General features: G+C 48.4%; 1 protein-coding gene across 5 annotated transcripts in view; it reads right to left on the bottom strand.

Annotated features, from left to right (window-relative positions):
* Positions 1 to 22561, bottom strand: part of nr2c2 (nuclear receptor subfamily 2, group C, member 2) — a 413970-nt gene that overhangs the window by 90720 nt on the left and 300689 nt on the right. For all 5 annotated transcript variants that reach the window (XM_038810866.1, XM_038810865.1, XM_038810869.1 and 2 more), the window contains one exon: positions 12555 to 12676. In XM_038810866.1, coding sequence (XP_038666794.1) covers positions 12555 to 12676 — 122 coding nt within the window. The remainder of the gene's footprint in view (positions 1 to 12554; positions 12677 to 22561) is intronic.

Raw genomic sequence — 22561 nt, 5'->3', positions numbered from 1 at the left:
CCCGGTCCACTTTCAAAGGCCGTACAAATGCCCCCTCTCCCAGCAGCTTCTTCAACATTCGAGCAACATACATGCTGGCATCCGCTCCCTCGCTGCCCCCCGGCAGTCCCACGATCCTCAAATTCTGCCTGCGAGACCGATTCTCCAGGTCCTCCACTTTCTCCTGCAGCCGCTCTGTTGATCATGCATCAAACCCACCTTCGCTGCCATCGATGCAAGCTGCTCCTCATGCTTTTCCATCTTCCCGATCGCCTGGTTCTGGGCCTCCAGCCTCTTCTCCATGCAGTGGATCCCCACCTTTATCGGGTCCACCACCCTAGCCAGGTCCTCAAAATTCTCCTTCCTCTGCTGGGTGATCTTTTCGTGAAGGAGCCACCAGTTGCTCTGTTGACCACTGAATGGGTAGGGCCGATCCCTGACTCCCCACCATCTTCTGTGTCACAGGCACCACTCCAGCTATCTCCAACTGCTCCTTTCTTTTTCGACCACTTCTGGTACACAACTCATTCCACCGGTGGGACACTCTCTCCTCCCACCCCTGCTGCACCTTTTTAATCAAATAATCCACCAGTTTGCCAGTGAAAAGGTCTGCAACTTCCACCATGAGCCACCAAATGAGCGACCACTCACACCATGGCCGCCAACGGAAGTCCACCTCAAGTGATTTTTCAAATGTGATGAGGGTTTCTGTTTCTACCACCTATCAATAGCGAGTTTCAGAATCTCATCTTCCTGTGTAAAAATCTTTCTCCTGCACTTCTCTCTAATTACTTTAAATATGTCTCTCTGGTTATTGACGTCTCTGTGGAGTAACCTTCCTATTTGGGCAGCACGGTAGCATAGAACATAGAACAGTACAGCCCAGAACAGGCCCTTCGGCCTTCGATGTTGTGCTGAGCAATGTCCAAAACCAAGATCAAGCTATCCCACTCCCTGTCATTCTGGTGTGCTCCATGTGCCTATCCAATAACCGCTTGAAAGTTCCTAAAGTGTCCGACTCCACTATCACAGCAGGCAGTCCATTCCACACACTAACCACTCTCTGAGTAAAGAACCTACCTCGGACATCCCTCCTATATCTCCCACCCTGAACCTTATAGTTATGCCCCCTTGTAACAGCTACATCCACCCGAGGAAATAGTCTCTGAACGTCCACTCTATCTATTCCCCTCATCATCATTGGGCAGCATGGTAGCATGGTGGTTAGCATCAATGCTTCACAGCTCCAGGGTCCCAGGTTCGATTCCCGGCTGGGTCACTGTCTGTGCGGAGTCTGCACGTCCTCCCCGTGTGTGCGTGGGTTTCCTCCGGGTGCTCCGGTTTCCTCCCACAGTCCAAAGATGTGCGGGTTAGGTGGATTGGCCAGGCTAAATTGCCCTTAGTGTCCTAAAAAAATAATGTCAATGTTAATGGGGGTTGTTGGGTTACTGGTATAGGGTGGATACGTGGGCTTGAGTAGGGTGATCATTGCTCGGCACAACATTGAGGGCCGAAGGGCCTGTTCTGTGCTGTACTGTTCTAATTCTAATTCTAATTCTAGTCTTATAAACCTCTATTAAGTCGCCTCTCATCCTCCTCCGCTCCAAAGAGAAAAGCACGAGCTGGCTCAACCTTTCCTCATAAGACCTAGCCTGCAAACCAGGCAGCATCCTGGTAAATCTCCTTTGCACCCTTTCCAATGCTTCAAAATCCTTCCTATATTGAGGTGGCCAGAACTGCACACAATACTCCAAATACTCCAGAACTGCACTCCAATACTCCAGGGGCTGGTTTAGCACACTGGGCTAAATCGCTGGCTTTTAAAGCAGACCAAGGCAGGCCAGCAGCATGGTTCAATTCCTGTACCAGCCTCCCCGAATAGGTGCCGGAATGTGGCAACTAGGGGTTTTTCACAGTAACTTAATTGAAGCCTACTTGTGACAACAAGCGATTTTCATTTCAAATGTGGTCTCACCAGGGTCATGTACAGTTGCAGCGTAACCCACGACTCTTAAACTCAAGCCCCCTATTAATAAACGCTAACACACTATCGGCCTTCTTCACAGCTCAATCCACTTGAATGGCAACCTTCATAGATCTGTGGACATGAACCCTAAGGTCTCGCTGTTTCTCCACATTCCTCAGAACCCTGCCGTTGACCCTGTAATCCTCATTCAAATTTTTCCTACCAAAATGAATCACCTCGCACTTATCACGGTTAAACTCCATCTGCCATTTTTCGGCCCAGCTCTGCATCCTACCAATGTCTCTTTTCAGCCTTCAACAGCCCTCCACCACGTTGTGGTTAGCACAATTACTTCACAGCGCCAGGGTCCCAGGTTCGATTCCCGGAACGGTCACTGTCTGTGCGGAGTCTGCATGTTCTCCCAGTGTGTGCGTGGGTTTCCTCCGAGTGCTCTGGTTTCCTCCACAGTCCAAAGATGTGCAGGTTAGATGGATTGCCCATACTAAATTGCCCTTAGTGTCCAAAATTGCCCTTAGTTTTGGGTGGGGTTACTGAGTTATGGGGATAGGGTGAAGGTGTGGGGTTGGGTAGGGTGCTCTTTCCAAGGGCCAGTGCAGACTCGATTGCACTCTAAATTCTATGCAATCTGTTCACTCTACCTAAATGCCTCATAATTTTACACACTTCAATTAAATCTCTCTGTTTCAAAGACAACAAACCAGCGTGTCAATTTTTACCCATCAATAAAATTTTCCATTCCTGGAAACATCCATGTGACTCAGCTATACCTGGTCCAGAGTGACCATATCCTTTGTGTAATGTAATGATCAAACCTGCACGCAACATTCTGGCTGTAGCCTAACTGAAGTTTATTTTAGTTGCAGCAGAACATTCATACATTCTACTTTTACATTCTATGTATCGGTTAATAAGGGAAAGTAGAATACAGAACATTACAGTGCAGTACAGGCCCTTCGGCCCTCGATGTTGTGCCGACCTGTGAAACCACTCTAAAGCCCATCTACACTATCCCCTTATTGTCCATATGTCTATCCAATGACCATTTAAATGTCCTTAATGTTGGCGAGTCCACTACTGTTGCAGGCAGGGCATTCCACGCCCTTACTACTCTCTGAGTAAAGAACCTACCTCTAACATCTGTCCTATATCTATCTCCCCTCAATTTAAAGCTATGTCCCCTCGTGCTAGACATCTCCATCCGAGGAAAAAGGCTCTCACTGTCCACCCTGTCTAATCCTCTGATTATCTTGTATGCCTCAATTAAGTCACCTCTTAACCTTCTTCTCTAACGAAAACAGCCTCAAGTCCCTCAGCCTTCCCTCGTAAGATCTTCCCTCCATACCAGGCAACATCCTGGTAAATCTCCTCTGCACCCTTTCCAATGCTTCCACATCCTTCCTATAATGCGGCGACCAGAATTGCACGCGATACTCCAAATGCGGCCACACCAGAGTTTTGTACAGCTGTAACATGACCTCATGGCTCCGAAACTCAGTCCCTCTACCAATAAAAGTGAACACACCATACGCCTTCTTAACAACTCTATCAACCTGGGTGGCAACTTTTAGGGATCTATGTACATGGACACCGAGATCTCTCTGCTCATCCATACTACCAAGAGTCTTACCATTAGCTCAGTACTCTGTCTTCCTGTTATTCCTTCCAAAATGAATCACCTCAACACTTTTCTGCATTAAACTCCATTTGCCACCTCTCAGCCCAGCTCTGCAGCTTATTTATGTCCCTCTGTAACTTGTAACATCCTTCCGTACTGTCCACAACTCCACCGACTTTAGTGTCATCTGCAAATTTACTCACCCATCCTTCTACGCCCTCCTCTAGGTCATTTATAAAAATAACAAACAGCAGTGGCCCCAAAACAGATCCTCGTGGTACCCCATTAGTAACTGGACTCCAGGCTGAACATTTCCCATCAACCACCACCCTTTGTCTTCTTCCAGCTAGCCAATTTCTGATCCAAACTGCTAAATCACCCTGAATCCCATGCCTCCGTATTTTCTGCAATAGCCTACCGTGGGGAACCTTATCAAATGCTTTACTGAAATCTATATACAACACATCAACTGCTTTACCCTCGTCCACCTGTTTGGTCACCTTCTCAAAGAACTCAATACGGTTTGTGAGGCACGACGTACCCTTCACAAAACCGTGTTGACTATCTCTAATCAAATTATTCCTTTCCAGATGATTATGCATCCTATCTCTTATAAACCTTTCCAAGACTTTGCCCACAACAGAAGTAAGGCTCACTGGTCTATAGTTACCAGGGTTGTCTCTACTCCCCTTCTTGAATAAGGGGGCAACATTTGCTATCCTCCAATCTTCTGGCACTATTCCTGTAGACAAAGATGACATAAAGATCAAAGCAAAAGCTCAGCAATCTCCACCCTAGCTTCCCAGAGAATCCTAGGATAAATCCCATCCGGCCCTGGGGACATATTTATTTTCACACTTTCCAGAATTGCTAACCTCCTCCTTCTGAACCTCAAGCCCTTCTAGTCTAGTAGCCTGTATCTCAGTATTCTCCTCGACAACATCTCCTCGGACTCCACGCACAACTTCCCACTACTGTCCTTGACTGGCCCTACTCTTACCCTAGTCATTCTTTTATTCCTAACATACCCTTCATCCTACCTGCCAAAGACTTCTCATGTTCCCTCCTGGCTCTTCTGAGCTCTCTCTTTAGGTCCTCCCTTGCTAACTTTTAACTTTCGAGTGCCCTAACTGAACCTTCACATCTCATCTTTACAAGCCTCCTTCTTCCTCTTGACAAGTGATTCAACTACTTTAGTAAACCACGGTTCCCTCGCTCGACCACTTCCTCCCTGCCTGACAGGTACATACTTACCAAGGACACGCAGTAGCATGTGGAACATGCTCCACATTTCAATTGTGCCCATCCCCTGCAGTTTCCTTCCCCATCCGATGCATCCTAAGTCTTGCCTCATCGCATCATAATTGCCTTTCTCCCAGCTATAACTCTTGCCCTGCATATATACCTATCCCTTTCCATCGCTAAAGTAAACGTTATCGAATTGTGGTCATTATCACCAAAGTGCTCACCTACCTCCAGATCTAACACCTGTCCTGGTTCATTACCCAGTACCAAATCCAATATGGCCTCGCCTCTCGTTGGCCTATCTATATACTGTGTCAGGAAACCCTCCTGCATTCATTGGACAAAAACAGACCCATCTAAAGTACTCGAACTATAGTGTTTCCAGTCAATATTTGGAAAGTTAAAGCCTCCCATAACAACTACCCTGTTACTTTCGCTCCTATCCAGGATCGTCTTTGCAATCCCTTCCTCTACATTTCTGGAACTTTTCGGAGGCCTATAGGAAACTCCTAACAGGGTGACCTCTCCTTTCCTGTTTCTAACCTCAGCCCATAATACCTCAGTAGACGAGTCCTCATCAAATGTCCTTTCTGTCACCATAATACTGTCCTTGACTAACAATGCCGCCCCTCCTCCTCTTTTACCACCTTCCCTGAGCTTACTGAAATATCTATACCGCGGCACCTGAAACATAGAAACATAGAACAGTACAGCACAGAACAGGCCCTTCGGCCCTCGATGTTGTGCCGAGCAATGATCACCCTACTCAAGCCAACGTATCCACCCTATACCAGTAACCCAACAACCCCCCCCCATTAACCTTATTTTTAGGACACTAAGGGCAATTTAGCATGGCCAATCCACCTAACCCGCACATCTTTGGTCTGTGGGAGGAAACCGGAGCACCCGGAGGAAACCCACGCACACACGGGGAGGACGTGCAGACTCCACACAGACAGTGACCCAGTCGGGAATCAAACCTGGGACCCTGGAGCTGTGAAGCATTTATGCTAACCACCATGCTACCGTGCTGCCTGCAACAACCATTCCTGTCCCAGCTCTATCCATGTCTCCGAAATGGCCACAACATCGAAGTCCCAGGTACCAATCCATGCCGCAAGTTCACCCACCTTATTCCAGATGCTCCTGGCATTGAAGTAGACACACTTTAAACCACCTTCCTGCCTGCCGGTACACTCCTGCAACTTAGAAACCTTATTCATGACCTCACTACTCTCAACCTCCTGTATACTGGAGCTACAATTCAGGTTCCCAACCCCCTGCTGAACTAGTTTAAACCCTCCCGAAGAGTATTAGCAAATATCCCCCCCAGGATATTGGTACCCCTCTGGTCCAGGTGTAGACCATCCCGTTTGTAGAGGTCCCACCTACCCCAGAATGAGCCCCAATTATCCAGGTATCTGAAACCCTCCCTCCTGCACCATCCCTGTAGCCACGTGTTCAACTGCTCTCTCTCCCTATTCCTCGTCTCGCTAGCACGTGGCACGGGTAACAACCCAGTTTGTTCTAGATCTAAGTTTCCACCCGACCTCCCTGAATTCCTGTCTTGCATCCATATCCCTTTTCCTACCTATGTCATTGGTGCCTATGTGGACCACGACTTGGGGCTGCTCCCCCTCCCCCTCCCCCTTGAGGATCCCGAAAATAGGATCTGAGACATTGCGGACCCTGGCACCTGGGAGGCAACACACCAACCACGAGTCTCTCATGTTCCCACAGAATCTCCTATCTATCCCCCTAACTATGGAGTCTCCAATGACTAATGGTCCTCTCCCCCCTTCCCTTCTGTGCAACAGGGACAGACTCTGTGCCGGAGACCTGTACCCCATGGCTTACCCCTGGTAAGCCCCCCCCCTCCCCCAAACAAAGCTGTAAACTTGTTACTAAAGGGAACGACCACAGGTGATCCCTGTACTGACTGCTTCCTCCCAACCCCTCTCATCGTCACCCATCTATCTTTATTCTTCGGAGTAACTACATCTTAGGTCAGCCTAAGTTGAAGGTGAACCTGCGAAGAAGACGCAAGGAGTTTGAGTAAAGGCAAGCAACCAGCAGAGGGCAGCAGAGCAGAGCTACTGATCAGCTGTTCTGGGGAAATTTGCATACGTGCAGTGCGGTCAGCCTAAGTTGAAGGTGAACCTGCGAAGAAGACCCAAGGAGTTTGAGTAAAGGCAAGCAACCAGCAGAGGGCAGCAGAGCAGAGCTACTGATCAGCTGTTCTGGGGAAATTTGCATACGTGCAGTGCGGTCAGCCTAAGTTGAAGGTGAACCTGCGAAGAAGACCCAAGGAGTTTGAGTAAAGGCAAGCAACCAGCAGAGGGCAGCAGAGCAGAGCTACTGATCAGCTGTTCTGGGGAAATTTGCATACGTGCAGTGCGGTCAGCCTAAGTTGAAGGTGGTTTGTGGAGGGGCTGTCGGCAAGTGACAGTTAAACCCGAAACACTTTGTGAGTGTTTCCCACCCTACCTCCTCCTCTAACCAACCCCCCCACCCCACGGTGGTTGGGAAGCGGGAGCAGGGGCCTGTCGTGAAGGTGAGTGAGTGCCTTTAAATTTGCTTACCTTTCAGCGGGATCAGGGTTTGAGGTAATATCAGGTAAGCTCTTCCTTTCTTTTTCTTTTTCTTGTTTTTTTTTTTTTAATCTAGAGGGGATGTCAGGGAAGGCAGTACAATGCTCCTCCTGCAGAATGTTTGAGGTGAGGGACGCCGTCAGTGTCCCTGCTGATTTCATCTGTGGGAAGTGCACCCAACTCCAGCTCCTCAAAAACCGTGTTAGGGACCTGGAGCTTGAGCTGGATGAACTTCGGATCATTCGGGAGGCAGAGGGGGTCATAGATAGGAGCTTCAGGGAAGTAGTTACACCAAAGACTGGAGATAGATGGGTAACTGTAAGAGGGACTGGGAAGAAGCAGTCAGTGCAGGGACCCCCTGCGGTCGTTCCCCTGAGTAACAAGTATACCGTTTTGGATACTTGTGGGGGGGACGACTTACCAGGGGTAAGCCATGGGGTACGGGCCTCTGGCACGGAGTCTGTCCCTGTTGCTCAGAAGGGAAGGGGGGAAAGGAGTAGAACATTAGTAATTGGGGACTCAATAGTCAGGGGCACAGATAGGAGATTTTGTGGGAGCGAGAGAGACTCACGTTTGGTATGTTGCCTCCCAGGTGCAAGGGTACGTGATGTCTCGGATCGTGTTTTCCGGGTCCTTAAGGGGGAGGGGGAGCAGCCCCAAGTCGTAGTCCACATTGGCACTAACGACATAGGTAGGAAAGGGGACAAGGATGTCAGGCAGGCCTTTAGGGAGCTAGGATGGAAGCTCAGAGCGAGAACAAACAGAGTTGTTATCTCTGGGTTGTTGCCCGTGCCACGTGATAGTGAGATGAGGAATAGGGAGAGAGAGCAATTAAACACGTGGCTACAGGGATGGTGCAGGCGGGAGGGATTCAGATTTCTGGATAACTGGGGCTCTTTCTGGGGAAGGTGGGACCTCTATAGACAGGATGGTCTACATCTGAACCTGAGGGGCACCAATATCCTGGGGGGGAGATTTGTTAGTACTCTTTGGGGGGGTTTAAACTAATTCAGCAGGGGCATGGGAACCTGGATTGTAGTTTTGGGGTGCGATAGATTGAGAGTAGAGAGGTCAGGAGCACAGTTTTGACTTCGCAGGAGGGCGGCAGTGTTCAGGTCTGTGGTTTGAAGTGTGTCTATTTCAATGCCAGGAGTATACGAAATAAGGTAGGGGAACTGGCAGCATGGGTTGGTACCTGGGACTTCGATGTTGTGGCCATTTCAGAGACATGGATAGAGCAGGGACAGGAATGGTTGTTGCAGGTTCCGGGGTTTAGGTGCTTTAGTAAGGTCAGAGAAGGGGGCAAAAGAGGGGGAGGTGTGGCGCTGCTAGTCAAGGACAGTATTACGGTGGTAGAAAGGATGCAAGATGGGGACTCTTCTTCCGAGGTAGTATGGGCTGAGGTTAGAAACAGGAAAGGAGAGGTCACCCTGTTGGGAGTTTTCTAGGCCACCTAATAGTTCTAGAGATGTAGAGGAAAGGATGGCGAAGATGATTCTGGAAAAGAGCGAAAGTAACAGGGTAGTTGTTATGGGAGACTTTAACTTTCCTAATATTGACTGGAAAAGATATAGTTCGAGTACATTGGATGGGTCGTTCTTTGTACAATGTGTGCAGGAGGGTTTTCTGACACAATATGTTGACAGGCCAACAAGAGGTGAGGCCACTTTGGATTTGGTTTTGGGTAATGAACCAGGCCAGGTGTTAGATCTGGAGGTAGGTGAACACTTTGGAGACAGTGACCACAATTCGGTGACCTTTACGTTAGTGATGGAAAGGGATAAGTATACCCCGCAGAGCAAGAGTTATAGCTGGGGGAAGGGCAATTATGATGCCATTAGACATGACTTAGGATGTGTTGGTTGGAGAAGTAGGCTGCAAGGGTTGGGCACACTGGATATGTGGAGCTTGTTCAAGGAACAGCTATTGCATGTTCTTGATAAGTACGTACCAGTCAGGCAGGGAGGAAGGGGTCGAGCGAGGGAACCGTGGTTTACCAAAGAAGTGGAATCTCTTGTTAAGAGGAAGAAGGAGGCCTATGTGAAGATGAGGCGTGAAGTTTCAGTTGGGGCGCTTGATAGTTACAAGGAAGCGAGGAAGGATCTAAAGAGAGAGCTGAGACGAGCAAGGAGGGGACATGAGAAGTCTTTGGCAGGTAGGATCAAGGAAAACCCAAAAGCTTTCTATAGGTATGTCAGGAATAAAAGAATGACTAGGGTAAGAGTAGGGCCAGTCAAGGACAGTGGTGGGAAGTTGTGTGTGGAGGCTGAGGAGATAAGCGAGATACTAAATGAATACTTTTCGTCAGTATTCACTCAAGAAAAAGATAATATTGAGGAGGAGAATGCTGAGACCCAGGCTATTAGAATAGATGGCATTGAGGTGTGTAGGGAAGAAGTGTTGGCAATTCTGGACAAGGTGAAAATAGATAAGTCCCCGGGGCCGGATGGGATTTATCCTAGGATTCTCTGGGAAGCCAGGGAAGAGATTGCTGAGCCTTTGGCTTTGATTTTTAGGTCATCATTGGCTACAGGAATAGTGCCAGAGGACTGGAGGATAGCAAATGTGGTCCCTTTGTTCAAGAAGGGGAGTAGAGATAACCCCGGTAACTATAGGCCGGTGAGCCTAACGTCTGTGGTGGGTAAAGTCTTGGAGAGGATTATAAAAGATACGATTTATAATCATCTAGATAGGAATAATATGATTAGGGATAGTCAGCATGGTTTTGTGAAGGGTAGGTCATGCCTCACAAACCTTATCGAGTTCTTTGAGAAGGTGACTGAACAGGTAGACGAGGGTAGAGCAGTTGATGTGGTGTATATGGATTTCAGTAAAGCGTTTGATAAGGTTCCCCACGGTCGGCTATTGCAGAAAATACGGAGGCTGGGGATTGAGGGTGATTTAGAGATGTGGATCAGAAATTGGCTAGTTGAAAGAAGACAGAGAGTGGTAGTTGATGGGAAATGTTCAGAATGGAGTTCAGTTACGAGTGGCGTACCACAAGGATCTGTTCTGGGGCCGTTGCTGTTTGTCATTTATAAAAATGACCTAGAGGAGGGCGCAGAAGGATGGGTGAGTAAATTTGCAGACGACACTAAAGTCGGTGGAGTTGTAGACAGTGCGGAAGGATGTTGCAGGTTACAGAGGGACATAGATAAGCTGCAGAGCTGGGCTGAGAGGTGGCAAATGGAGTTTAATGTGGAGAAGTGTGAGGTGATTCACTTTGGAAAGAATAACAGGAATGCGGAATATTTGGCTAATGGTAAAATTCTTGGTAGTGTGGATGAGCAGAGGGATCTCGGTGTCCATGTACATAGATCCCTGAAAGTTGCCACCCAGGTTGATAGGGTTGTGAAGAAGGCCTATGGTGTGTTGGCCTTTATTGGTAGAGGGATTGAGTTCCGGAGCCATGAGGTCATGATGCAGCTGTACCAAACTCTGGTACGGCCGCATTTGGAGTATTGCGTACAGTTCTGGTCGCCTCATTATAGGAAGGACGTGGAAGCTTTGGAACGGGTGCAGAGGAGATTTACCAGGATGTTGCCTGGTATGGAGGGAAAATCTTATGAGGAAAGGCTGATGGACTTGAGGTTGTTTTCGTTAGAGAGAAGAAGGTTAAGAGGTGACTTAATAGAGGCATACAAAATGATCAGAGGGTTAGATAGGGTGGACAGCGAGAGCCTTCTCCCGCGGATGGAGGTGGCTAGCACGAGGGGACATAGCCTTAAATTGAGGGGTAATAGATATAGGACAGAGGTCAGAGGTGGGTTTTTTACGCAAAGAGTGGTGAGGCCGTGGAATGCCCTACCTGCAACAGTAGTGAACTCGCCAACATTGAGGGCATTTAAAAATTTATTGGATAAGCATATGGATGATAAGGGCATAGTGTAGGTTAGATGGCCTTTAGTTTTTTTTTTCCATGTCGGTGCAACATCGAGGGCCGAAGGGCCTGTACTGCGCTGTATCGTTCTATGTTCTATGTTCTATCCCTGAAGCTACTATCTATGACCACCTCTGCCTCCCGAATGATCCGAAGTTCATCCAGCTCCAGTTCCCTAACTCAGTTTCTGAGGAGCTGGAGATGGGTGCACTTCCCACAGGTGAAATCAGCAGGGACATTGACGGTGTCCCTCACCTCAAACATTCTGCAGGAGGAACATTTTACTGCCTTCCCTGCCATCCCCTCGCGATAAAACAAGAAAAAGAAAGGAAGAGCTTATCTGATATTCACTCAACCCCTTAGGTTAGAGGAGGTGGAAGGGTCGGGGACACTACAAGTGTAGTGTCTCGGGTTTAGCAACCACCCAACTTATATACAGGTACTAACAAATCTTCCCAGAAATCCCCACGGCCGACTTCCTACAGCTCTGAAGGTAGGTTTTTAAAGGTTAAACTTACCTTCCCGACAGACCCCCTGGCCACTGCTCCCGCCGAAAATCTGGTATCCGTGTGCTTGTTCACAAATCTATCTACCTGTGGAATTTGTTGACATGCATTCCTCTGTTCCTCTACATTGTTCAGCATTTATTGTGTATCCCTTACTTTACTGCATCTCCCAAAATGTATTACCTCACACCTATCTGGACTAAATCCTATTTTCCACTTTTCTGCCCAACTAACAAATCTAAGATCATCTATATCTAAAGGTTTCTTCCTCACTAAAGTCATATGACTCATTTTTGTATCATCTAGAAATTCTCAATCATGCCCCACACTTTAAGTCTAAATCACTGATATATACCACAAACCCCACTGGAAACAGCCTTCCAGTTACAAAGCCAACAATCAACCATTACCCATTTCCTCCTGCCGCCGAACCTATTTTAGATTTGATTTTCCTTTGGGTTGCATGAGATTTTACTTTGCCAAATGCCTCGCTAAAATTCATGTCAACTACATCACTCGCACTAACTCATCGACATTTCAAAAGATTCAATCAAGTTTGTCAGACAAGAACTTCCATTAACAAATCCATACTGACCGATATTGAATATTCAGTGCCTTTCCAACAATTTGTTCACCATTAAAGTTAAGTTGACTAGTTTGCAATTAGTCAGTCTATCATTCCTCCCTTTTTAAGAAATGGTACAACAATAGCAGTAGTTCCATGCCAGGATGTATGAATTTCGAGGCTTACCCGAGAGCTTGGAATGCCGGAATGGATCTCGCCCAGTGCATGGAGAGGAAAAGAAGTCTGGAGGCAGATTCGCAGATGTAATGTACATTTAGGTATTCGGGCATCGGGGTGGGCATGGTCAGCTGAAAAATAAACCATATCAACAGGATGTTTTTCATTATAGCCCTGTAAAGTCACAACTACAAATCAGTACTGTATTCTAATGTTGAGATAGTTTGACAGTGAAGAAATAGATTTAGGTATAAATCTATATCCCAAATTTAAATAAAACCTAAGGGTTAACATGAGTTCTTGCTTGTAGAGACTACAGTGGTTAACACTGTCGCTTCACAGCGCCAGGGTCCCAGGTTCGATCCCCGGCTTGAGTCACTGTGTGTGCGGGGTCTGCACGTTCTCCCCGTGTCTGCGTGGGTTTCCTCTGGGTGCTCCAGTTTCCTCCCACAAGTGCCAAAAGAAGTGCTGTTAGGTAATTTGGACATTCTGAATTCTCCCTCGAACAGGCAGAGTGTGGCGAATAGGGGATTTTCACAGTAACTTCATTGCAGTGTTAATGTAAGCCTACTTGTGACAATAAAGATTATTATTGTTAGACAAGCCATTGCAATGGCAACAGATAAAACTCCCAAAGACTTGTAACTGAGGCAAGGATGCCTGCGCACATAAAGTTGATTGATACCAGGCAACTGCCGCTCATGTGATCATGAAAGAACACAGGACAATGGGAGTTTGGAGGGCTTTAGCTCAGGTGTTTACTTAATCTACTAACTGACTGAGAGCTTGTAGATAAGAGGCGTCTATGCACTTGGCACATTATAATATTGTGTACGTGTCTTGGTTATGACTGGTAACTATACTGATGTATAATGCATTACGTAATCCGAGTTATTAATTGTGAATGGACACATAATTTTTGAACAGATGTATTCTTTTGATTGGTGTATGTTAATTACTCCAGATAACACTCAAATTATAATTGACCTGTATTTTCTGTGGTCAGGGAGCTGGTAAGTCATCTGGTGATAGTGCAGCTCCCTTGCCATAGCTTCCAATAAAAGTTTAAATTGAACTTTTGGGTGGCACAGTAGCACAGTGGTTAGCGTTGTTCTTCACAGCTCCAGAGTCCCAGGTTCGATACCGCTTGGGTCACAGTCTGTGCGGAGTCTGCACGTCTTCCCTGTGTCTGCGTGGGTTTCTTCCGGGTGCTTCGGTTTCCTGCCACAGTCCAAAGATGTGCAGGTTAGGTGGTTTGGCCATGCTAAATTGCCCACAGTCTTCAAAAAGTTTGGGTGGGGTTGCAGGGATGGGTTAGAGGTGTGGGCTTAAGCAGCATGGCTTTCCAAGGGCCGGTGCAGACTCGATGGACCGAATGGCCTCCTTCTAGACTGTACATTCTATGATTCTAAATGTTGTCTGGTCAGTTGGAGAGTGAAGTGCGTATAGTTGAATAACTACCGGTGAAGCTCCCACAACAGACAGTTATACATTATAGAGATTATTACTTACAAGATCAGGCCCAATATGTCGATGCTCATGTTGATAGGGTGGCACGGTGGTTCGTACTGCTGCCTTACAGTGCCAGGGACCAGGGTTCAATCCGGCCTTGGGTGACTGTGTGGAGTTTGTACATTCTCCCCCCGTGTCTGTGGGGTTTTCTCCGGGTGCTCTGGTTTCTTCCCAGAGTCCAAAGATGTGCAAATCAGGTGGATTGGTCATTCTCAATAGCCCCTTAGTGTCCAAAGATGTGCAGGTTAGGCAGGGTTACAGGGATGGGGGACTGGGCCGAGGTAGGGTGCAGACTTGATGGGTGAATGGCCTCCTTCTGCACTGTAGGGATTCTATGATGTTCCACACATGCCTCATATCAATATAATTACCCAAGTTGAGAGATAATCAGGCAGGGTTGATGCTGTTCTACTCTCAGCTTTTACAGATGTAACTACCTTTTTAAGTCTTTTTTGATAGATTTTTAACACTAGAATCATAGAAACTTATTTCACAAAAGGAGGCCAGTCAGCCCATGAGTCATGTGCTTGCTCCTTGAAAGAGTAGTCATGTTTATTATCACATCCTGCCTATTTCCGTATCGCTGCAAGTTCCTCATTCTCATGTAACTGTTAAATCCCCTGTGAAAAATAATTACAAAATCAGCTTCCACCCCCTTTCCAGGTAGACTGCTTCAGATCCTGACAATGAACATAGAAGATACAGTGCAGAAGGAGGCCATTTGGCCCATAGAGTCTGAACCGACCCATTTAAGCCCTCACTTCCATCCTATCCCTGTAACACAATAAACGCTTCTAACCTTTTTGGTCACTGAGGGCAATTTATCATGGCCAATCCACCTAACCTGCACGTCTTTGGACTGTGGAAGGAAACCGGAGGACCCAGAGGAAACCCAGGCAGAAACGGGGAGAACGTGCAGACTCCACACAGCTCGTGACCCAGCGGGGAATTGAACCTGGGACCCAGGCGCTGTGAAGCCACAGTGCTATCCACTTGAGCTACCGTGCTGCCCTAAGTGAGTGCTCTGAGTGAAAAATGTCTCCTAGTCTCTCATCCAGATCTTGTCCCATATAGCCTCTGGTTACTGACTTTTACTTATTATATCAACATTTCTGCTCACCTTGAAAGTTTCTATTACGTCACCTCACAATCCTCCAGTTCCTAGATCAGTCCAAAATGTTTCAGCTTCAACTCATAACTTAGTAACATAGAAAACAGGAGCTGGAGTAAGCCATTTGACACTTCGAGCCTGCTCCGCCATTCAATATGATCATTCCCAATCCTCCATCTCAACGTCACATTCTCCCCATACCCCTTGACACCTTTAGAGTCTAGAAATCTATCTGTTTCAGTCTTAAATATATTCAGGGACTTGGCCACCACAGTCTTCTACATTGGAGAATTCCATAGTTTCACCACAATCAGGATGAAGAAATTTCTCATCCCAGTCCTAAATGGCCTACCCCGAATCCTGAGAGTGTGACCCCTTGTTCTAGATCCCCCCCTAGTCTGTCCAGCCCTGTCAAAATTTTATACGTTTCAATGAGTCCAGGTCCAGTTGAACCAATCCCTCCTCATGCAACAATCCTGCCATCCCAGGAATCAGTCTGGTGAAACTTCACTGCACTCCCTCGATGATGAGTCTATCCTTTCTTGGATAAGGAGGCCAAAACTGCACACAATACTCCAGATGTGGTCACACCAAAACCCTGTACAGCTGCAGTAAGACATCCTTGTTCATGTACTCAAGTATTCTTGCAATGAAGACCAACATACATAAGAACTAGGAGCAGGAGTAGGACATCTGGCCCCTCGTGCCTGCTCCGCCATTCAATGAGATCATGGCTGATCTTTTTTGGACTCAGCTCTGCCTTCTGCCATACATCTGCCTTCCTAATGGTTTGCTGTACCTGCATGTTTTATTTCAGTGACTGGTGTACTAGCTTCTGAGTCCCAATATTTTCTAGACCCACAACCTTTAAAAACCTTCCACTCCTTCTGCCAAAGTGTATAATTTCAATAAAAGTAAAATTTCAAATCTCCCTACATTATTCTCCAGCCGTCGTCTTCTTTCCCATTCTCGGGGGGGGGGGGGGGGGGGGGGGGGGGGGGGGGGGGGGGGCATTTTACAGGATGGAGGACTGCTTCCACCCCCTGAAAATGAATTGGCTGGTTTGTTCCATGCTAGCCTTGGGAGTACTGTGTGCAGTTTTGGTATCTTATCTAAGTCAGGGTATATTTGCCATTGAGGGAATGCAGCAAAGGTTCATCAGACGGATTCCTGGGATGACAGAATTTTCATAGGAGGAGAAATTGAGTCAAGTGGGCTTGTATTCACTGGAATTAAGAAGAATAAGAGGGGATCTGGGGCAGGGCTGCACCCGGGCAGAGCTGGGGCCAATGTCCTTGCGGGGATTTTTACTAGTTCTATTGGGGAGTATTTAAACTAGTGTGGCAGGGGAATGGGATCCCAACAGCAGGATCAGATAAGTCACGATCAGGGGAATGGAGGTACTGCATTGGCTTGCAAAGTACGGGATGGACGGACAATGGATGGATGGATAAATAGATAGATTGACTTGGAATTACAGGAGAAGCAAAGTTCAAAAAGTCTCCAGCAAGGGAAATGGTAGGGTTGAACTGTTTATAGCTCAATGCATAATAATCTTTATTATTGTCACAAGTAGGCTTACATTAACACTGCAATAGAGTTACTGTGAAAACCCCTTCTCGCCACATTCCGGCACAATGTTCAGATTCACAGGGAGAATTCAGAATGTCCAATTCACCTAACAGCATGTCTCTCGGGACTTGTGGGAGGAAACCGGAGCACCCAGAGGAAACCTACGCAGACACGGGAAGAATGTGAAGACTCCGCACAGACAGTGACCCAAGCCAGGAATTGAACCTGGGACCCTGGAGCTGTGAAGCAACAGTGCTAGCCACTGTGCTACCGTGCCGCCCGCTGCAATGCAAGGAGTATTACAAATAAAGTAGATGAGATAAGGGCACAGGTAGATACATGGCAACATGATGTTGTTTGCTACAATGGAAACCTGGCTAAATTGGCAGCTCAATATCCCTGGAAACAGAGTTTTCAGACAGGAGATAACAAAGGGGAGTAGCACTAATGGTTAAAGAATCAATTCCAGTTGCAAGAAGGGATGATATACTAAACGGGTCAACAAACAAGACTTTATGTGTTGAATGCAGAAATAGAAAAGGAGCAGTAACATGACTGGGCGTATACTACAGAACCCCAAATAGCGAAAGGGAGTTAGAAGAGCAAATATATAGGCAAATTTTTGCCTGTAAGAACAGGAGGACAACTATAGGAGGAGACTTTAACTGTCCCAATATCAAACAATATAAGGGGAACTGAGGGAGAAAAATTCATGCAGTGTGTCCAGGAATTTTTTTCAACCAATTAGTGACAAACCCAACGAGAAGAGATGCAATTCCAGACCGAGTCTTGGAGAACAAAGAAGGGCAAGTGGGTGAAGTGATAATTGTGACCACATTGGGGAAAGTGATCATAATTCAGTTAGATTCAGTATTAGTGTGGAAAAGGACAGAGATAATGAAGGAGTAAAAATTTTGAACTAGGGGGAGGTAGATTTTGTCGAAATGAGAACGGACATGGCTGAAAAAGAAAAAGAAAGTGTACAATAGGCACAAAGAACTTAGAGCGACACAGTGGTTAGTGCTGCTGCCTCACGGCACCAGGAATCCTGGTTCAATTCTGGCCTTGGGTGACTGTGTGGAGCTTGCACATTCTCCCCGTGTCTGTATAGGTTTCCCCTGGGTGGTCCAGTTTTCTCCAACAGTCCAAATATATGCAGGCTAGATGGATTGGCCATGCTAATTCGCCCCTTGTGTGAAAACTAGATAGGGTAATAGAGTTATGGTGATAGGGTGGGGGAGTAAGCCTGGGTGCTCTTTCAGAGGGTCGGTGCACACTCGATGGGCCAAATGACCTCCTACTGCACTGTAGGGATTCTATTCTATTCTATTCTAAGCACTGCAGATAGCCTAGATGAATCTCGGAAATGCAGGGACAAAGTCAAAAAGAAAATAAAGAAATCAAAGAGGGCATGAAAAAAGATGAGCAAGTAAAATTAAAGAAAGCCCTAAAGATCTTTTACTAATATATTAATGGTAAAAGGTTAGTTAAGGAAAAAGAGGGACCGATCAGAGATGAAGAAAGGAACTTGTGTGCAGATGCAGAGGCTGTGGGAAATATTTTGAATCCGTATTTACAAAGGAAACAGATGATGCAGATATTCCAGTCCAGGAGGAACACCTGATAGTTGACAAGTCGCCAGAGCCAAATGAATTGTTTCCAAGGCTACTGAAGGAGGTCAGGGGGAGATAGCAGATGTTCTGGGGAGGACTGGAGAAATGAAAATGTTGTTCCATTGTTTAAGAAGGGATTGAAGGAGAGCCGCCATCGGATATTTTTTCGGCTTTTTCGGGGGGGGGGGGGGGTTTCCCGTTTCCCTCCCCCCCGATCTTTTTCGGCCTTTAGGCCTCGAGGGACGGGCACCAATCCAAGCCAGATTGAAACCAGTGAAAAACCCTGAGGGAGTGTCGGGCAGTCGGACCGGAGGCGTCGAGCCCGGAATGCGTGGCAGTTGGAGAGGTGGGGCAGAGTTTGACACAAGGCAGTCGAGGCAGCAAGCCCAAATCCAGGATGCGAGGCAGCCAAAACGGTAGCTGAGGGTAAGGCAGCTGGAGTGTGGAGCAGCTAGAGCAGCAGGACTGTGAGCAGAGTGTGAAGCAGCTGGAGCAGTGAGACTGAGGGCAGTGCTTGAAGCTGCCAGAACAGGGCCCAGAACAGGAGGCAGTCGGAGCAGCGGGGCAGGGCCCAGAACAGGAGACAGTCGGAGCAGCGGGGCAGGGCCCAGAACAGCAGGCAGTCAGAGCAACGGGGCAGGGCTCAGAACAGGAGGCAGTCGGAGCAGCGGGGCAGGGCCCAGAACAGGAGGCAGTCGGAGCAGCGGGGCAGGGCCCAGAACAGGAGGCAGTCGGAGCAGCGGGGCAGGGCCCAGAACAGGAGGCAGTCGGAGCAGCGGGGCAGGGCTCAGAACAGGAGGCAGTCGGAGAAGCGGGGCAGGGCCCAGAACAGGAGGCAGTCGGAGCAGGGCTCAGAACAGGAGGCAGTCGGAGAAGCGGGGCAGGGCCCAGAACAGGAGGCAATCGGAGCAGCGGGGCAGGGCCCAGAACAGGAGGCAATCGGAGCAGCGGGGCAGGGCCCAGAACAGGAGGCAGTCGGAGCAGCGGGGCAGGGCCCAGAACAGGAGGCAGTCGGAGCAGCAGGGCAGGGCCCAGAACAGCAGGCAGTCGGATCAACGGGGCAGGGCCCAGAACAGGAGGCAGTCGGAGCAGTGGGGCAGGGCCCAGAACAGGAGGCAGTCGGAGCAGGGCCCAGAACAGCAGCCAGTCGGAGCAGCGGGGCAGGGCCCAAACACAAGGCAGGTCGAAGCAGAGGGGCAGGGCCAGAACAGGAGGCAGTCGGAGCAGGGGGCAGGGCCCAGAACAGGAGGCAGTCGGAGCAGCGGGGCAGGGCCCAGAACAGGAGTGCAGTCGGTGCAGCGGGGCAGGCCCAGAACAGCAGGCAGTCGGAGCAGCGGGGCAGGGCCCAGAACAGGAGGGAGTCGGAGCAGCGGGGCAGGGCCCAGAACAGGAGGCAGTCGGAGCAGCGGGGCAGGGCCCAGAACAGGAGGCAGTCGGAGCAGTGGGGCAGGGCCCAAACACGAGGCAGTCGGAGCAGCGGGGCAGGGCCCAGAACAGGAGGCAGTTGGAGCAGCGGGGCAGGGCCCAGAACAGGAGGCAGCATGTAGAGGGGTCGTCGCACGTTGGGTGGCTCTGGCTTGAGGAGCATAGAACATAGAACATAGAACAGTACAGCACAGAACAGGCCCTTCGGCCCTCAATGTTGTGCCGAGCCATGATCACCCTACTCAAACCCACGTATCCACCCTATACCCGTAACCCAACAACCCTCCCCTTAACCTTACTTTTTTATTAGGACACTACGGGCAATTTAGCATGGCCAATCCACCTAACCCGCATATCTTTGGACTGTGGGAGGAAACCGGAGCACCCGGAGGAAACCCACGCACACAGGGGGAGGACGTGCAGACTCCACACAGACAGTGATCCAGCCGGGAATCGAACCTGGGACCCTGGAGCTGTGAAGCATTTATGCTAACCACCATGCTACCCTGCTGCCCCAAATGTTTTTTTTCTTTTGGGAATTTTTAATGCCCAGTCCTGGGGGAAATTCATGAAAGACTAAGAACTGCTAAAGAGGCGAAAGATGTCCAAAAGTCAGAGGAAGATAGCAGCGAGAAAGGGAGAGAATGAGAGCTTGCCGTCGAGCGTGAGGACCAGTCCGGGGACTGACAAGAGGGTGGAGGCCGGGCCGCTGGATGGAGCCGTACTGCTTACAGCAGAGAGGATGGCTGAGGTGGTGTCTCTAGAGCTCGAAAAGCAGTTTGCAAAGCAGGTGATGAGAAAGTAGATAGCAGTGGCACTGAAGGTGTTGGTAGAGGAGGCAATTGCCCCTGTGAAGGTAGCTGTTGTAATGGCGTCAGCCGAGGTGAGGGAACAGAGTGAGAAGATGAAGGAAGTGGAGGAGGCCATGTCGCGGCACAGCGATCAGCTCACCTCGATGTGAGATGAGTTGCAGAGGGTGTTTGAGGCCAATAAGGGGCTGCGAGCAAAGCTGGAGGATTTGGAGAACCATTCGAGACGACAAAATTTAAGGATTGTGGGCCTGCCCGAGGGGGCGGAGAACCCGAGGCCGACAGAGTACTTTGCTGGCAGAACTGATGGGGGAGGGAGAAGAACCCTCTCGGCATGAATTGGACCAAGCTCATGGGTCGCTGAGGCCTAAGCCTAAGTTAAACGAGCCAAATTTCACAGATATCACATGAAGGAGAAGGTACTGAACTGGGCAAAGAAGGAGCGGGAGATGCAATGGGCTGGTGCCAAGGTTCGTATCTATCAGGACTTGATGGTGGAACTGGCAAAGTGGCGAGCGGCGTTCAGCCGAGTGACGGCGGCTGTACAAGAATGGAGTGCGGTTTGGAGTGGTGTACCAGCAAAGCTAAGGGTGACCTAGAGACTTTTATTTTGAGACAGTGAAGGTGGCGGAGGCATTTATGAAGGCAGAAGCCTTGGGACGGAAGTTCCTAATTCATACTGTTACAGAGGTTAAAAGTTTTTTATTATTGTTCTTTGTAGCTTTGAATAATGTTCTTACTTCATGCTGCTATAGATTTTAAAGACTTTTGTTGCTGTTACTTCTAGCGACATTTTTTTAATGAAAAGAAGATGTTTGATTGTTTTTTTTCCCTGGGACTGGACAGGAGGGGGGGAAATGCCTGAGCAGGGCACCCGCACTAGCTAACTTCAGTCGGCTCGCGAATGAAGGTGTTGTGGAGAGAGGGGGCTGGTGCGCAGGTTTCAATGGGCCTCGGACGTGAGAAAAGGGAGAGAGGGAATTGACACTGGGTGCGGTTTCTTTGAGAGATACATAGATACATAGAAGATAGGAGCAAGAGGAGGCGTTTTGCCCCTTCGAGCCTGCTCCGCCATTCATCACGATCATGGCTGATCATCCAACTCAATAGCCTAATCCTGTTTTCTCCCCATAGCCTTTGATCCCATTCTCCCCAAGTGCAATACCCAGCCGCCTCTTGAATATATTCAAAGTTTTAGCATCAACTGCTTCCTGGGGTAATGAATTCCACAGGCTCACCACTCTTTGTATGAAGAAATGTCTCCTTATCTCTGTCCGAAATGGTTTACTCTGAATTCTGACTGTGACCCCTCATTCTGGACACACCCATCATTGGTAACATCTTCCCTGCATCTACCTTGTCTAGTCCTGTTAGAATGTTATAAGTCTCTATGAGATCCCCCCTCATTCTTCAGAACTCCAGCGAGAACAATCCCAACCTAGTCAATCTCTCCTCATATGACAGTCCTGCCATCCAGGAATCAGTCTGGTAAACCTTCACTGCACTCCCTCGAGAGCAAGAACACCCTTCCTCAGAGAAGGAGACCAAAACGGAACACAATACTCCAAGTATGGCCTCACCAAGCCCCCGTACAATTGCAGCAATGCACCCTGCTCCTATACTCGAAACCTCTTGCAATGAAGGCTAACACACCATTAGTCTTCTTTATCGCCTGCTGCACCTGCATGCTTAACTTCAGCGAATGGTGCACAAGGACACCCAGGTCCCGTTGCACACTCCCCTCTCCCAATTTACAACCATTCAGGTAGTAATCTGCCCTCCTGTTTTTGCTTCCAAAATGAATAACCTCACACTTATCCAAATTATACTGTGTCATGATATGCAAACATGCAACCAATGAACACTCAGACTGGGACACAACCAATGGGCAGTCAGGATACTCAGAGGTGGCATCACCACAAGGGGGCATGACATAAACACTATAAAAGGGATGAAGCACTCACATCCTGCCTC

The sequence above is a fragment of the Scyliorhinus canicula genome, chromosome 11 (genome assembly GCF_902713615.1).
Source record: "Scyliorhinus canicula chromosome 11, sScyCan1.1, whole genome shotgun sequence".
In the NCBI taxonomy this organism is placed as follows: domain Eukaryota; kingdom Metazoa; phylum Chordata; class Chondrichthyes; order Carcharhiniformes; family Scyliorhinidae; genus Scyliorhinus; species Scyliorhinus canicula.
Note: the sequence above shows the minus strand (reverse complement) of the source record. Positions and strands in the feature narration are given on the sequence as shown.